This window comes from Carcharodon carcharias, chromosome 3 (genome assembly GCF_017639515.1).
Source record: "Carcharodon carcharias isolate sCarCar2 chromosome 3, sCarCar2.pri, whole genome shotgun sequence".
Classification (NCBI taxonomy): domain Eukaryota; kingdom Metazoa; phylum Chordata; class Chondrichthyes; order Lamniformes; family Lamnidae; genus Carcharodon; species Carcharodon carcharias.
The window spans coordinates 171571038-171587923 of record NC_054469.1 but is presented as its reverse complement, the minus strand read 5'-3'; the positions used below and the strand labels follow the sequence as shown (position 1 = coordinate 171587923).

At 43.6% G+C, this 16886-nt stretch overlaps 1 protein-coding gene across 6 annotated transcripts in view; it reads right to left on the bottom strand.

The window, feature by feature from the left end:
• LOC121275822 overlaps positions 1–12287 on the bottom strand; it is a 69231-nt gene extending 56944 nt beyond the window's left edge. For 2 of the 6 annotated variants that reach the window (XM_041183479.1, XM_041183481.1), the window contains exons 1-2: positions 11746–12029; positions 3495–3929 (exon numbers count right to left, since the gene is read on the bottom strand). In XM_041183479.1, coding sequence (XP_041039413.1) covers positions 3495–3715 — 221 coding nt within the window. In that variant the 5' untranslated portion in view covers positions 3716–3929; positions 11746–12029. Of the gene's footprint in view, positions 1–3494; positions 3930–11593; positions 11613–11745; positions 12031–12212 lie in introns of those variants that run through there. The other 4 variants (XM_041183477.1, XM_041183480.1, XM_041183476.1 and 1 more) reach the window with 4 other exon arrangements.
• Positions 12288–16886: the final 4599 nt, after the last annotated feature.

Below are 16886 nucleotides of genomic sequence, written 5' to 3'. Positions count from 1 at the left end.
TCCATTTAGAGATATTTAAAGGTTGGCAGTACTACAGCTAGCTGCATATTCTACACTTTGACTTTTGCAAATTAGAAAAAAATAATCAGGAAAACGGTTGAGAGCAAGTTATACTGTCAATAACTTACAGTTTGTAAATCAATTGAAATATTTCAGTTTATTTTTCAGAATGACAACGTTAATGGATGGGGAAATGTCACTCAGGGGATGACAGCTGCAGGTCTGGTTTTATTTGGCCTGACAGTGAAACTTCTGTATTAAATGTACACGAGTGTGCAATACAATACTAACAGAGACCAGCCAACCTGCACCTGCCCAAAGCAAACCTGAACAGCATCAAAAGGTGGCAGGCTAATAACCTGGAACTCACTGAAACTTAGTCACCTCAAATTTACTTACCCCAACACCACCAGCTAACTACACTTGGACTCAAGCAAAAAGCACACATCGAGTAAAAATATTGTCAAATTAATCACTTGCAACACCTTTAGAAAGGTTCACGTTCCTGTGTAAAGCGATTTATTATATACTCAAGTCAGATTCTCTCAACTTCCATCAATGGGCGGTACCTGGAGGGCGGGGCTTAGGGAACACGTCATAAAGGCAGCCGCACCAAAAGAAGCACATCCGGGTCACAACATGTGAGTCCCGCCCCGGAAATTACCGCCTCAGAGTGGGCGTCGCTTGTACCTCTGTCCTCAGATTGCAATTAGTTATGGAAACATTCAGGATGGTCCGCGGTCATTTTGGTAATATCTTGTGGGAAAGCATGCATAAAACATTTTCTTTCTTTCCAAGACTTAGATTAGGAGGAATTGCATCCACTGACTGGGTCATGTGTATGTAGCCTAATGAACATATAGAATGCACAAATCAGCCTTCACAGCAGTGACCATCAGCACAAAATGTGAAACACTCCTAAGCACAAAAGAAAGCCAAATAAAATAATGGATTCAGTCATAATACACCCACTGATGTACAGTGAGGCTTTGTAAGCAGGGAAACTGGTAATATTAAAGATATGAGGCCCCAGTAGTGTAGTCACAAGACAAAAACAGAATTACCTGGAAAAACTCAGCAGGTCTGGCAGCATCGGCGGAGAAGAAAAGAGTTGACGTTTTGAGTCCTCATGACCCTTCAACAGAACTAGGTGAATCCAAGGAAAGGGGTGAAATATAAGCTGGTTTAAGGTTGGGGGGGGGGGGCGGTGGAGAGAGTAGTGGAGGGGGGTGGTGTGGTTGTAGGGACAAGCAAGCAGTGATAGGAGCAGATCATCAAAAGATGTCACAGACAAAAGAACACATAGGTGTTGAAGTTGGTGATATTATCTAAACGAATGTGCTAATTAAGAATGGATGGTAGGGCACTCAAGGTATAGCTCAAGTGGGGGGAGCATAAAAGATTTAAAAATATTTAAAAATAATGGAAATAGGTGGGAAAAGGAAAATCTATATAATTTATTGGAAGAAACAAAAGGAAGGGGGAAGAAACAGAAAGGGGGTGGGGATGGAGTAGGGAGTTCAGGACCTAAAGTTGTTGAATTCAATATTCAGTCCAGAAGGCTGTAAAGTGCCTAGTCGGAAGATGAGGTGCTGTTTCTCCAGTTTGCGTTGGGCTTCACTGGAACAATGCAGCTAGCCAAGGACAGACATGTGGGCAAGAGAGCAGGGTGGAATGTTAAAATGGCAAGCAAAAGGGAGATTTGGGTCATTCTTGCAGACAGACCGCAGGTGTTCTGCAAAGCGGTCGCCCAGTTTACATTTGGTCTCTCCAATGTAGAGGAGACCACATTAGGAGCAACGAATACAGTAGACTAAGTTGGGGGAAATGCTGCTTCACTTGAAAGGAATGTTTGGGCCTTTGGACGGTGAGGAGAGAGGAAGTGAAGGGGCAGGTGTTACATCTTTTGCGTGGGCATGGGGAGGTGCCATAGGTGGGGGTTGAGGAGTAGGGGGTGATGGAGGAGTGGACCAGGGTGTCCCGGAGGGAACAATCCCTATGGAATGCCGACAGGGGGGGTGAAGGGAAGATGTGTTTAGTGGTGGCATCATGCCGGAGTTGGTGGAAATGGTGGAAGCTGGTGGGGTGAGGACAAAGGAGGACCCTATCACGTTTCTGGGAGGGAGGAGAAGGCGTGAGGGTGGATGCGCAGGAGATGGGCCGGACACGGTTGAGGGCCCTGTCAATGACCGTGGGTGGAAAACCTCGGTTAAGGAAGAAGGAGGACATGTCAGAGGAACTGTTTTTGAAGGTAACATCATCGGAACAGATGCAATGGAGGCGAAGGAACTGAGAGAATGGGATGGAGTCCTTACAGGAAGCAGGGTGTGAGGAGCTGTGGTCGAGGTAGCTATGGGAGTCGGTAGGCTTGTAATGGATATTGGTGGACAGTCTATCATCAGAGATTGAGACAGAGAGGTCAAGGAAGGGAAGGGAAGTGTCAGAGATGGACCACGTGAAAATGATGGAGGGGTGGAGATTGGAAGCAAAATTAATAAATTTTTCCAAGCCCCGACGAGAGCATGAAGCAGCACTGAAGAAATCATCAATGTACCGGAGAAAGAGTTGTGGAAGGGGGCCGGAGTAGGACTGGAACAAGGAATGTTCCACATACCCCATAAAGAGACAGGCATAGCTGGGGCCCATGCTGGTACCCATAGCCACACCTTTTATTTGGAGGAAGTGAGAGGAGTTGAAGGAGAAATTGTTCAGCGTGAGAACAAGTTCAGCCAGACGGAGGAGAGTAGTGGTGGATGGGGATTGTTCGGGCCTCTGTTCGAGGAAGAAGCTAAGGGCCCTCAGACCATCCTTGTGGGGGATGGAGGTGTAGAGGGATTGGACATCCATGGTGAAGAGGAAGCGGTTGGGGCCAGGGAACTGGAAATTGTTGATGTGACATAAGGTGTCAGAGGAATCACGGATGTAGGTGGGAAGGGACTGGACAAGGGGAGAGAGAAGGGAGTCAAGATAACGAGAAATGAGTTCTGTGGGGCAGGAGCAAGCTGACACGATCGGTCTACCAGGACAGTTCTGTTTGTGGATTTTGGGTAGGAGGTAGAAGCGGGCCGTCCGAGTTTGGGCGACTATCAGGTTGGAAGCTGTGGGAGGAAGATCCCCAGAGGAGATGAGGTCAGTGACAGTCCTGGGAACAATGGCTTGATGTTCAGTGGTGGGGTCATGGTCCAGGGAGAGGTAGGAGGAAGTGTCTGCGAGTTGACACTCAGCCTCCACGAGGTAGAGGTCAGTGCACCAGAGCAATCAAGACTGGGCTGTACTGCAATTCAGGGTGCACAGTTAAGAATTACTGTTAACATACCTAAAATTTGAATAAAATCAAGATTGAATTTAAAGGGATTGAAAAAAAACTCCTTTCAAGATATAAATATTATAATGAAGAACTATGAAAAAGGTCATAATACTAATCTAACAGTCCTAATGGCTGTGAAGCTGATCAAATCAGCAGAACGGCAGGTGAGGCGGGAAAGGTAATTTACCTCTTCGTTGGAACAGCACCATTATTTACATCTTCAATGCCAATTTTATTTTGCAGGTCTATAGGATGCTTGTTGGAAATATACTTCTGTGGAGACGTTGGCTGCTCTTCAACACATGCATTGCATGAATTCGCAGAATTTAATAAAGCTTCCCATTCATTTTGTGGTCCAGGTCCTTGCTCACTATGATGGGGATTATCCATACAACAAAAATTCCCCATTTTAGTTTTTTGTGGAATGCTAATCCATGTTTGGATCCCTGTTTGCTGCTGGGTATAGATACTGTGTAACCTTTATGGACATTCACCAGAACTTCCAAATTTGTTTAAAAGGAGTACAAGACATACAGGTGCTTGAACTAGGTGTTCACTCCTTGGTATAAAGGCTGTAAGAATTCACCAATCTCATTTCATCAATGCATTTATTTCCATAGACCTAGAACAGAAAAGTGTTGAGTTAATAAACCAGAATTGACTTATTGTATATTCTTATTTTCCTATTTGAACGTAAGATATCAATTTGTAACTTCTTGAGACTCTTGTGACAATCGGAGATTAAGTTTTGAGTATAAAGGTCCAGAACATGTACAAAGCACAGCAAACCACTAATGTAAATTTTAACTATTTAAATACAAGAGTGGTAATTCAGAGGGCTAACCCCAAATTTACTTTTTTAGCTGGGTTATCTACTGGTCACTTTTATGAAACAGATCGTACTCATGCTTAATGGCAACTCTTAACTTTGCACACTTGAACAATGTATATTAGACTTTTTGTCACATTTAGCAGAAAGCCATACTGATCAATTAAGTATAATTCAAGAGTAGGTCAAGTTATGTAGTACAGGATATTATACATGTGCAAAGTAAGATCCAAGTGTGCCAACACATGGTTGACAGCATAATGCTAGGTGTGTTCTTTGGTGCATACAGATGTCCTCAGCATGCTTTTGACCTCCTATCACATCAACCATTGTACTTTGGCACATCTAAACTTTGCCTCTTTACTCTGCCAAGTTACTAAGTTAACCTTTACTTGATGTCCACCATGCAATTCAGCTGGAAGCTGAACCAGCAGTTGTAAATTGTGACTTGGGTGTGGCTCAAAAAAGTGCACAACGGTAGACAGTATCTGCTGATGAACACCATGGGTGGCAGCATGTGAGGGACAACTCGAACCACTTGAAAGGTTATTGGAGAGAGAGGAGAGGATCCAGTTGTTGTTGTTCATGTAGGGAACAACAATATAAGGAAGAGTAGGAAAGATGTCCTGTTTAGACAGATCATTAAAATGTCATAAATAAGTACAGAAAAATAATCAAAAAGGCTAATGGAACGTATATCTAGTGGACTAGAACACAAGGGGGTAAAAATACATGCTTGTGCTATACAAAGCCCTGGTTAGATTACACCTGTAATATTGCAAGTATTTCTGGGCACCACACATTAGGGAGAATATATTGGTGTTGGAGAAAATGCAACAAGCTACTTGGTATTGCATTCAGGTACCACATTGCTTCAATCAACTAAGGAACATAGGAGTAGGCCATCCAGCTCATTGTAACTGTTCCACCATTTAATTAGAGCAAGCCTGATGCTGATTTCGTCATCAAGGGACAGGTTGCTGGTAATTGTTGATCCAAGATATGTGAAACTGACAACAATGTTCAGAGTGAGGTTGTCAATTTTGATGGAAGGTGAAGTCTCTATGTTCTGGCCCATAACTTTGGTCTTCCTGACACTGATTGGCAGTCCACACTTCATGCAGGCCCTGGAGAACTGATCTACAAGCTATTGCAAGTGAACTTTGGTATGGGATGCTTTGGTATGGGATGCCAGCTTGACATCAGCAGCAAACACCCAACTCACAGACTAGGACATTATGCATTTTGGTCTTGACGTGCAGTCTTGCCAAGTTGAACAACTTGCCATTAGCTCTGGCATGCAGATAGACACACTCATTTGAGTCACGCAAAGCATACAGCACGGAGAAAAATATGCCAGATAGAGTTCACATCAGGAAGCAGCCCTACTTTACCCCAATGCTGATCTTGAAAGCCTCCGATGATGCTCCACGGTAACTGATGAAACTGTGCATGTTCTCATGGAAAGAAGAAATGATGCCCAGGAGTCCTGGCAGGCAGCCTATTTTCCACAGCAGTTTAAAGAATCTGTCTTTGCTGGCAAGGTTGAAGTCCTTGGTGCAGTCTATCAAGGCAATGTAGAGTGGTCTGTGCTGTTCATGGGACTTCTGTAACTAACGAAGTGAGAAAATCATATCAACTGGCGATCTACCAACCCTGAAGCCACACTAAGACTCAGGGTAGATGCATGATTACAGGGTCTGTAATCTGGTCAGATCAATTCTATGAGGCACTTGATGCCATCAGCAGAATTCCCAGCACTGAGGGACTGTACTTCTTGGGAACTTCAACACAAGGTTTGGTACCGACTACACAGCTTGGCCAATGTGCAGAGGGCACCAGGGAATCAGCAAGATGAATGAAAATGGACAAAGGTTGCTGGAATGCCATTTCCATGGATTCTGTGACAAACAATTAGTTCCAAACTACACCATGCCTCAAGGTGTCCTGGAGACATCAGAGATCACACTACTAGTACCATTTGGATCTCATCATCACCAGACATATCACACTCAACAGTGTCCCACACTGACCACTCCCTGGTGTGTAGCAAGATCAGGCTTCAGTCAAGGAAGCTATACCACTCCAAGAAGAAAGGTCATTCTCACATCAACACTTGCAGTACCACCGAACCTGAAAGGACCCAGGAGTTCCTCAACATCCTCTATCAGTCTCTTTCAGGCAATAACGGCCAAGAGTAAGCTATCAAAGTGGCGCAACACTTTCTATAACTCTGCACTCCATGGACAAGAAGAGATCAGAGGAATGCTGCCTGGTTTGAGGCTCATTGGACTGAAATGGAGCCAGTTACTGCAGCCACGAAGAGAACTCTCATGAACTACAAACAAGACCCCAGCAAACAAAATCATGATGCTCTCAGAGCTGCCAGAATTAAGTCTCAGCAGACTGACCGGCACTGCCAATTAATACTAGCTGAAACTCTGCAACAGCATACAAACTACTGCTGAATCTGGGGATGCTAGAGAGAGGAATTAAGAAAGCAACATGTCCAGCAGCAATCAAATCATCTCCCTTGAAGACAAAGACGGATGATCATCACTGAACCTAGCAAGCAGATAGAAAGGTAGGTGGAGCACTGCCGTTGTAGAATTCAACGAGGCCATTGACCATGTTGCCAGTGATGAAGCCCTAGGAAATGATGGCATTCCACTTAAATTAATCAAAAATGGAGAACTGGCACCGCTGCAGCATTTACATGAACTTTTGTGTCTCTGCTGGAATGAAAGATTCATGCCTCAAGATGTGTGTGATGCAAAATAATCACCTTACAAAAACAGAGGATTGCAGTGACTGCAACAATTACAGAGGCATCTCCTTGTTAAAGAAAGTGATCAATACATGCAGTAATCATGGCATTAAGATCCTGCAGAAGTTAACGCAAGAACACAATAGGAAGAGTAAACCACACTGCTCAGAGTCTGCTCCGCCATTCAATATGATCACAGCTGATCTTGGGCTTCAACTCCATTTTCTTGCCCAGTCCCCATATCTATTAATTCCCTGAGACACCAAAAATCTGTCTATCCCAGCTTTAAATATAATCAACAATGGAGCAGCCACAAACCTCTGGGGTAGAGAATTCCCAAGATTCACAACAATTTAAAAGAGTAAGAGGTGACTTGATTGAAACCTTTAAGATTCTGAGGGGTCTTGCTGGATGTGGAGAGGATGTTTTCTCTTGTGGGAGAATCTAGAACGAGGGGCCACTGTTTAAAAATTTAGAACAGGTGAGGAGAATTTTTTTCTCTCAAAGGGTAATGTCTTTGGAACTCTCTTCCTCAAAAGGCGGTGGAAACAGGGTCTTTGAATATTCTTGATTCTTGATTAACAAAGGTGTGAATGGTCATCAGGGGTAGGCAGGAATGTGGGGCTGAGGTTACAATCAGATCAGCCATGATCTTATTGAATGGCGGAGCAGGCTCAAGGGGCCAAGTGGCCCACTCCTGCTCCTAATTCATATGTACATATGTTTATATCTAATTTGAGTGAATTAATTTTTCATCTCAGGTTTAAATGATCGACCCCTTATCCTGAGACTGTGCCTCCATAATTTGGATTCCCCAACAAGCGGAAACAATCTCTCAGTGACTACCCTATCAAGCCCCTTCAGAATTCTGTATGTTTCAATCAGATCGCCTTTGATTCTTCTAAACTCCTGAGAATATAAACCCAATTTACTCAAATTCTCATCAGAGGCCAACCCCCACATCTCAGGGACCAATCTGGTGAGCCTTTGCTGTACCACCTCCAATGCAAGTATATCCTTGCGTAAATGTAGAGACCAAAACTGCACACAGGACTCCAGAAGTGGTCTTATCAAAACCCTGTACAATTACAGAATGACTTCCTTATTCTTGTATACCCATCTCCTTGCAATAAAGGCCAACATGCCATTTGCCTTCCAAATTGTTTGCCGCACCTGCATGCTAACTTTCTACATTCCTTGTACAAGCACACACAAGTCTCTTTGAACATCAGCACTTACAGGTCTTTCAGCTATCAAAAAAAAACTTTTTTAAACTTATGACCAAAGTGAATAACTTTGCACTTCCCTATATGCGCCACCTGCCATCTTGTTGCTCACTCACTTAACCTGCCTATACCTCTTTGCAGCCTGTGTTCTCCCCACATCCTACCTTTCTTACTACATGTATAATACATACAAATGCCGCAAAGCACAGAATCACAATGCTACGGTGCAGGAGGAGGCCATTCGGCCCATCTTGTCTGCACCAGCTTTCTGAATGAGTATTATGACTTGGTGCCAATCTCCTGCCTTTTCCCCGTACCCCCGCACATTGGTTCTGTTCAAATAACTATCTAATGCTCCCTTGAATGCCTCAATTGAACCTGTATCCACTACACTTCGAGGCAGTGCATTCCAGAACCAAACCACTCACTGCGTGAAAAAGTTTTTGCTCAAGTCACATTTGCTTCTTTTGCAAAACTCAAAATCTGTGCCCTCTCATTCTTAATCCTTTCACAAGCAGGAACAGCTTCTCCCTATTTACCCTGTCCAGCCCCGTCATGATTTTGAACATCTCTATCAAATCTCCTCTTAGCCTTCATCTCTCCAAGAATAACAGTCCCAACCTCTCCAATCTATCCTCTTAGCTGAAGTTTCTCATCCCTGGAACCATTCTTGTAAACGTCTCTTGCACTCTCTCCAATGTGTTCACATCCTTCCTATAGTGTGGCACCCAGCTGAGGTCTAACTAGTGTCTTATATAAGCTCAGCATAGCCTCCCTCCTCTTGTACTCTATGCCTCTATTAATAAAGCCCAGGATACTATATGCTTTATTAACTGCTCTCTCTATCCTGCCATCTTTGATGATTTACGCACATATACACCCAGGTCTTTCTGCTTCTGCACCCCCTTCAAAATTTCACCCCTTATTTTATATTGTCTGTTCATGTTCTTCCTACCAAAATGCATCACCTCACACTTCTCTACATTGAACTTCATCTGCCACCTATCTGTCCAATCCACCAACTTGTCTATGTGCTTTTGAAGTTCTACACTGTCCTCCTCACAGTTTACAATGATTTGTATCATCTGCAAACTTTGAAACTATCCCCTGCACACCAAGATCTAGATTCTATATGTCAATAAAAACAAGGGTCCCAATAGTAACCCCTGGGGAACTCCACTACAAACTTTCCTCCAGCCCGAAAAACATCCTTTCACCCATTTCCTATTACTCAGCCAATTTTGTATACACGTTACTACTGTCCCTTTTATTCCATGAGCAATAACTTATCTCACAAGTCTATTGTGTGGCACTGTATCAAATGCCTTTTGAAAGTCCATGAATACCACATCAACAGTATTACCCTCATCAAACCTCTCTGTTAACTCTTCAAAAAACTCCAACTAGTTAGTTAAACACGATTTCCCCTTTTGAAATCCTTGCTGGATCTTCCTAATGAACCCACAGTTTTCCATGCAACTACTAATTCCATCCTGAACAACCATCTCCGGAAGCTTCCCCACCACCAAAGCCAAACCGACCCGTCTGCAACCACTGGGCCCATCCCCACAACTCCCTCCAAACAAAGGCGCAATGTCCGCAACCCTCCAGTTCCCTGGCACCTCCCCTGAGTCCAGGGAAGACTGAAAGACCATGGCCAGTGCCCCTGCAACCCCCCCCCCCCCCACCCACCCCGCCCCCAAAGCACCCCTGGATGCATCCCATCCGGTCCTGGCGCCTTGTCAACTTTAAGTACTGAATTTTATCCAATGCTTCCTCCTTGCCAATTTTGAACCCTTGTAGTGACAGAATTTCCTCCTCTGTCACTATGGCCTCAGTAGCATCTGCTTCCTTGGTAAAGATAATTGCAGAGTATTCATTTAACACCTCAGCCATGCCCCCATGTGTAAATCCCCTTTTTGGTCCCTAATCCCACATCTTCTTTTACCACCAGATGGGATGCATCCAAGGACACTGAACGAAGCAAGAGCGGAAACTGCAGGGGCACTGGCCACAATCCCCCAGCCCTCCCCAAACCCAGGGGAGGCACCAGAAGACCGGAGAACCGCAAACCCCACGCCCCCACTCAAAAAGGTTGCGAGGATAAGCCCAGCAACCACAGACCAGCCAGTCCAACTTCAGTGGTGGGGAAGCCTCCAGAGACAATCACCCAGGACAGAACTAGCAGTCTCACTATTTGTGTGCCGATAGAAGGCTTTGGGATTTCCCTTTTATGTTGGCTGCCAGTCTTTTTTCATAATCCCTCTTTGCTTTTTCACCTCCCCTCTAAACCTTTTGTATTCCGCTTGGTTTTCAATTGTATTTTCTACCCAGCATCTGTCATAAGCACACTTTTTTTTCTTTATCTTAATTTCAATCTCCTTTTTCATTCAGGGAGCTCTGGATTTGTTTGCCCTACTTTTCCCTTTTGATGGAATATACCTTGACTATGCCCAAACCATTTCATCTTTGAAGGTAACCCAGCTTCAGTTCAGTTACAGCTACAGTTTTTCCTGCCAACCTTTGGTTCCAGTCTGTCCAGCCCAGATCTGTTCTTGCTCCATCAATGTCGGCTCTCCTCCAGTTAATTTTTCTGACTTTGGATTGCACATTGTCCTTTTCTACTGTCATCCTAAACCTTATGATCACTGTCTCCCAAATGTTCTCCCACTGACACTTGATCTACCTGGCCCACCTTATTTCCAAGAACCAGGTCCAACAGTACCTCCTTTCTTGTTGGATTGAACACATACTGCTGTAGAAAATTCTCCTGAACACAATCTAAAAACTCTTTCCTCTCTCTGCCCTTTACACTACCACTGTCCCAGTCTACATTCGGGTAATTAAAGTCCCCCATTATAACTACTCTATAATGCCTGCATTTTTCTGTAATTTCCCTGCAGATTTGTTCTTCTACATCCTTTTCACTATTCGTCAGTAACTGTAGACAACCATGAGCAATATAATTGCACCCTTTTTGTTCCTTAGCTCTACTCAAATTGATTCTGTCCTTGAACCCTCTGGGACATCCTCTATCTCCAGCGCTGCAATCCTCTCCTTAACCATTACCACCACCCCTCCTGCTTTCCTTCCTTTCCTATCTCTTCTGAACACCTTGTACCCAGGAATATTTAACACCCAGTTCTGCCCTTCTCTATTGTCAAGGCCTCTCAAAACTGTTGCAACTAAAGCTTATTGGACTAAAAGTATTTCCCACTCCCAACTGAAGCCTGGAGATGGGACTGTTGCCATTTATAATTGATGTTGATTTGATTTTAAAATCAGCTGATATCCTCCAAAATTTTCAACTACCGTTCAAGTCTGATGACAACATTATTTATATAAGGCCAAAAAATTTATCACCCCAACTGTATAAACACACAAAATATCACCCATCCTACATTACCAAAGATTTTCCACGCCATGATTTCTGAGACACAAGGCAGGCAGTTTTGTTTACTCACTCTCCAGAACGGGGTGGGATTAAATGCTAACGCACATTAGGTAGTACACAAATACACTGCATTTTCCGAGACTCAGGACACCACTATAACACTCAAAAGTTCAAATTGAGAATTAAATTTGCTGCTGGCCACTTCCGCTTCAAAAAAATTACCATAATTCGCTCCCCTCACATCGGACTGGTAGCAGACATTTATTAACTTCTCCGGCCTGTTCGCAGCCTACTTATATCTCCACAGGATGTTTCAACTGAGTCATTTCCTTTAGGAGTTATATTTTTAAGCGATATCTTCTGCATATTTGTATATTTCCAGAAACAGTGCTGCCAACCGATATAGTTTACATGAGCCGAGTACAGCGCACGAGCATGGACAAAATATTCGCATTCATAACATTTCAGCAGCAGCGCAGTCTCGTATCACAAGGAATCATTTGACTACTTTTAATTGCATTCGGTGGACATCAGTTTCGGTTTTGGAAATTCCTTGACCCAAAAAACACACACTAAACACCACATACTCGGCCTTTGCGGCAGCAATAATCTCAAACTCTACTCATAAACAATAAGAATAAAAGAGTATTCCTTTGCAGGTCTGTGAACTGTCCGACTGTTTTCATTACCTGTTAAAATTCGGCCGTTATGTTCCGTACTTGTGTTTCACTGGCCACGCCTCCTCATAGGAAGTGATCTCCATTAAAGCATTTTTAATTTCGCTTTCAGTTTAAGTTCCACATTTTCCACTTAACGTTTTACATTTATGTTAATAAATGTATGTCGTTTAGCTCATTTTTAACTTAAATACGAGATCCATTTCCAGAAGTTACTTTGAAGTCTTTATTGAGCCCAGAAATATATTAATTATTTATGTGAACTGATGTTTTTATGTTAATGGGAACAATTACATAAGGCAAACGTTTTTGGTCTAACGGGGGAGGGACCAGAAAGCTAAGTGCCATTTTGGTCTGGAAGTCATGGACAATTCTGGCTGGAGGCATTTTTGGAGAGTTGATTACGTGACATTCTGGCCGCAGGACAGCTGTGACACCTGTAAATGTTATTGCATTTATAATATAAAGGTTGGATCCTCAGATGTTTCTGGTTTCTCTTCAGTAGCTGCTGTGCCAGAAGTTCTGAGAACCAGGAAGTATCCATGTGGCCCAGAAAAGGAAACCAAAGTCAAAGAAGAGGGTGGGTAATGTTGGGGGAAACCTGAGGTGGGAGAAAAAACCACCAATAACTAAGGGTAACCCACTGAAATTTTACTGATAACTGGGTTAACAGTCAGATTGTCCTCATAACCTACAATGGTACCTAACGGAAAGTAACATATGCAATACTGATATCCTACTTGTAACCAGTAATAATCCTGATTCACCCTGAAACAAAAGCCAGAATCCCCACACTGGACAAGAGCAGTCAGAGTCTGCAGTCAATGACACTTATAACAGAGCTGTTTCTTTCTCTCTCACTCCTTGGACTCCGGTACTGCATGAAGGGGAGAGTTTAAACTGGGAACCACAGTCAGAGCCATTCTATACTTGTACTTCAGGTGCCAAAACTGGCCAGCACAGTCTGAACAATCTGAACCAAACCAAGACATCATGGGAAGAGCTGTATTTGGGATACTTCTCACAGGCACCTTGTCATAAACTCAGTTCAGAGCCAACATTCCTGAACCAGTTTCAGGGCTTGAACTCAATAAGAGGTGAATAATAGAATGATAGAAACAAGGAGATGCCATGCAGCCCCCAGTACATATGCCCAGTGTTCTGACCTGTTACCCCATTACCCCCAGGTCTTTTTATATTTCTCCTTTGCAAATGCTTTTCTTGTTCACTTTAAAAAGATGTTCTCTCCTCTTTTTCAATATCAACTTGCAATGAAGCATCCCATGGTCTAATGGCCCTCAATTCAAGAATCTTCCTTTCCCCCCCTCCTGGAGATTTTCGAGGGAGAATTCTCATTTTTCAGCCTCTTGTTCCTCATTCTTTCTGCAGTAAAGTCTTCAGGTTTTACTCTCTGTTTCTTTCACAGCAGTGCTCCCACTCACCACATTCATGGCTTCCTAAAAGTACCGGGCCCTATGTCCAGCCCAGTCTCCTTCTATTCCCCTAACTCCCCTGACCTCAAGATTCCTCCCACTGTCCTGTCTAATCCCATGATCCCGTTTCCCTCTCTCTACCTAATTCTCGAACTGTCAGTCTCCCTCAATTCCCAACACCCATCACTGACCCCCATTCTTCAATCACCCTGAAGCCACAATGCTTATTCTGCATCTCTCCACAATTCCCGAACCCCAATTTCCCTCTTTCCTTGATCCCACGCTGTCCATTCCCTCTCTCCCTGACCCCCACTTCCCAGTCTCCTCCTCTCTTCAACTGTCAAACCCATGTCCCTGTCTCTGATCCATATCCCCCAATCTCCACCTCTTTCAAACCCATTTCCACATTTCTCTTTAATCTACATTCTCCCTTTATCTCCGATCCTGATTCACTATTCCTGTCCCCAGATACCAATTCTCATCTCCCTTTTTCTCGGACCCCCACTTCCCAATCTCCTTCAATGCAATCGTGGCTCATCTTCTGCCTCAATTCCACTTTTCTGCCTGCTCCCATATTCCTGGATTCCATGAGAGGTAAAAATCTAACTGATCCTTGAATATACTCAATGGTGGAGCATCCACAAACTTCTGGGGTGGAAAATCCCAAAGATTCACAACACTCTGAGTGAAAAAAAAACTCTATTTTAGTCTTAAATGATTTCCTGAAGCTGTGTCCCTTTTTTTTTAGGTTCCCAGTCAGGGAAACAGCCTCTCAGTGTCTACCTTGTCAAGCCTATTCAGAATCTTGAATGTTTCAATGAGCTCACCTCTCATTCTTCTAAACTACAGAGAATATAATCCCAATTTTCTCAGCCTCTCATCATAGGACAATCTTTTTAGCTCTGGGACCAATCTAGTGAACCATTAGATAAAAACAAAAAACTGCGGATGCTGGAAATCCAAAACAAAAACAGAATTACCTGGAAAAACTCAGCAGGTCTGGCAGCATCGGCGGAGAAGAAAAGAGTTGACGTTTCGAGTCCTCATGACCCTTAAGTTCTGTTGAAGGGTCATGAGGACTCGAAACGTCAACTCTTTTCTTCTCCGCCGATGCTGCCAGACCTGCTGAGTTTTTCCAGGTAATTCTGTTTTTGTTCTAGTGAACCATTGCTGTTCTGCCTCCAAGGCAAGTATATCCTTCCTTAGATATGGAGAGCAAAATTGCACATAGTATTCCAGGCGTTGTCTCATCAAAGCCCATACAATTCTAGCAATACTTCCTTATTCTTGTACTCTAACCCCCTTCCAATAAAAGCCAGCATTCTATTTGCCTTCCTTATTGCTTTCTCTCCCTGCACATTAACTTTCTGCATTTATTGTGCAAGCACACCCAAGTAGTTGTGTGCAGATTCACATATTTGGTATATAAGCCTTGATAGTAAATGTTTGCAGACTATTCAACTCCAGATCACATCAGTGTTTAAGTGTAATGAAAATGTAAATAAGAACTTGTCACATAAAACATGTAAGATCTTGAGGGGACTTGATAGGGTGAATAATGGGGGGATGTTTCTTCTTTGGGGGAGACTAGAACTCGGGAACATAATTTAAGAATAAGACAGAAGTGAAGGAAATATTTTCGGAGAGTTATTCATCTGTGGAATTATTTTCCCCAGAAAGCATTGGAGACTGGATCATTGAATTTATTCAAGGCTGAGTTAGGCAGATTTTTGATAGACAAGGGAGTCAAGGGTTATGGAAGGGGAGACAGGAAAGTGGAGCTGAGACCACAACCACATCAGCCATGATCTTAGCAAATAGTGGAGCAGGCTCAAAAGGCCGAATGGCCTAGTTTTTGCACTTTCTTATGTTCCTATGTGTTCATTTTTTCAACAGAGTCAGTATTTCAGGAGTTGAAACTCTAGGCGATTGTTCACACTCTATCACAAAACGCTGTCTCAAATCATAACCACGATCATCCCGGTTGACTCAGCACAGAGGCTAGAAATTGGAACACTGACAATTTCCAACTCTCTATGGCTCAGAGCCAGAAGAGGAGTACTTACACCCACAGAGTGATTGGTGAGCTAAATGAGGATTTAAAAAATTCCCAAATTCCTGCTCATGAAGACACTGGCCTGCATTTCCCGACTCCATGCAGAAGATGCTCAGATTAAACTGGGAATTAGTTGCTGACAAATGTGCCATTGAGCAACAAGACCTGGGACCATAGTCTGCGGATCCTCATGCCCTGCGAATGGCACTTAAGGTCACAGTGGCTTTGAATTTTTATGCTGCCAGATCTTTCCAGGGGTCAGCTGCAGATCTCTGTGGTGTATCACAATCAGCCGCACAAAGGTGCATCAAGACAGTTACAGGTGCCTTCTTTGCTTGGGTGGGGGAGCACGTAAACTTCCCAATAGATGTGGTGTCACAGAGGTTTTGTGGAATTAGCAGGCTTCCTCAAGTACAGGAGGCTATCGACTGCACCCACTTCGTCATAAGGGCACCAAGTCATCAAGTGAATGATTTTCATAAATAGGCGCTCCTGTATGTGTGTGCATGATATCTTGGAAGCTGCAGCTATTCTTTTGTACTGTGAAATTTGCAGCTGCCTCAGCTTTTTCATACAACAACGCAAGTTTGTGACTGGCTTCTCAGGGACAAGGACCCCTTAAGGAGGTGGCCGATCACCCTCATTTGGCCTACACAAATGGAGTCCAAAAGACACTGCAACAACAGCCATGTACTGACCCGCAATATAGTAGAGCAGGTTATTGGCATCTTGAAAATGCGTTTTAGGTGCCTTGGCTGTTCTGGAGTATCACTTTCAGATTGGACTTCCTGCCATTGGTGAAGCTACCTAAGAGAGTGTTGAAAATGCTTAAAGTACTGTAACAAGGGCCAGAATTTTCCAGCCCCTCACGCCAGCGGGATCTTCCAGTCCCACCAATGTGAACGGAGATTTCAATGGCTCACTGGCCCTGTCATGGGGGAACCCTCCATGGGGGGGGCCTGGAAAATTCCAACCAAGGTCTTTTAATATGCCGAGGTCTGAGAAAAGGGAAAACAGAAATAGTTAATGCTAAGAAGCATGGGTACTCCAGAACAGTACTATGAGGCCAAATGATCTTTCACAGTTAGTGTCTGGTCTCAGTTAGTACCCAGAGCTAAGTACCTCCAGACTTAACATGTTTGAATAAAGGATCATATTATTAATGACAAAGGTAAAGCACATATCTGTTAGAAAATA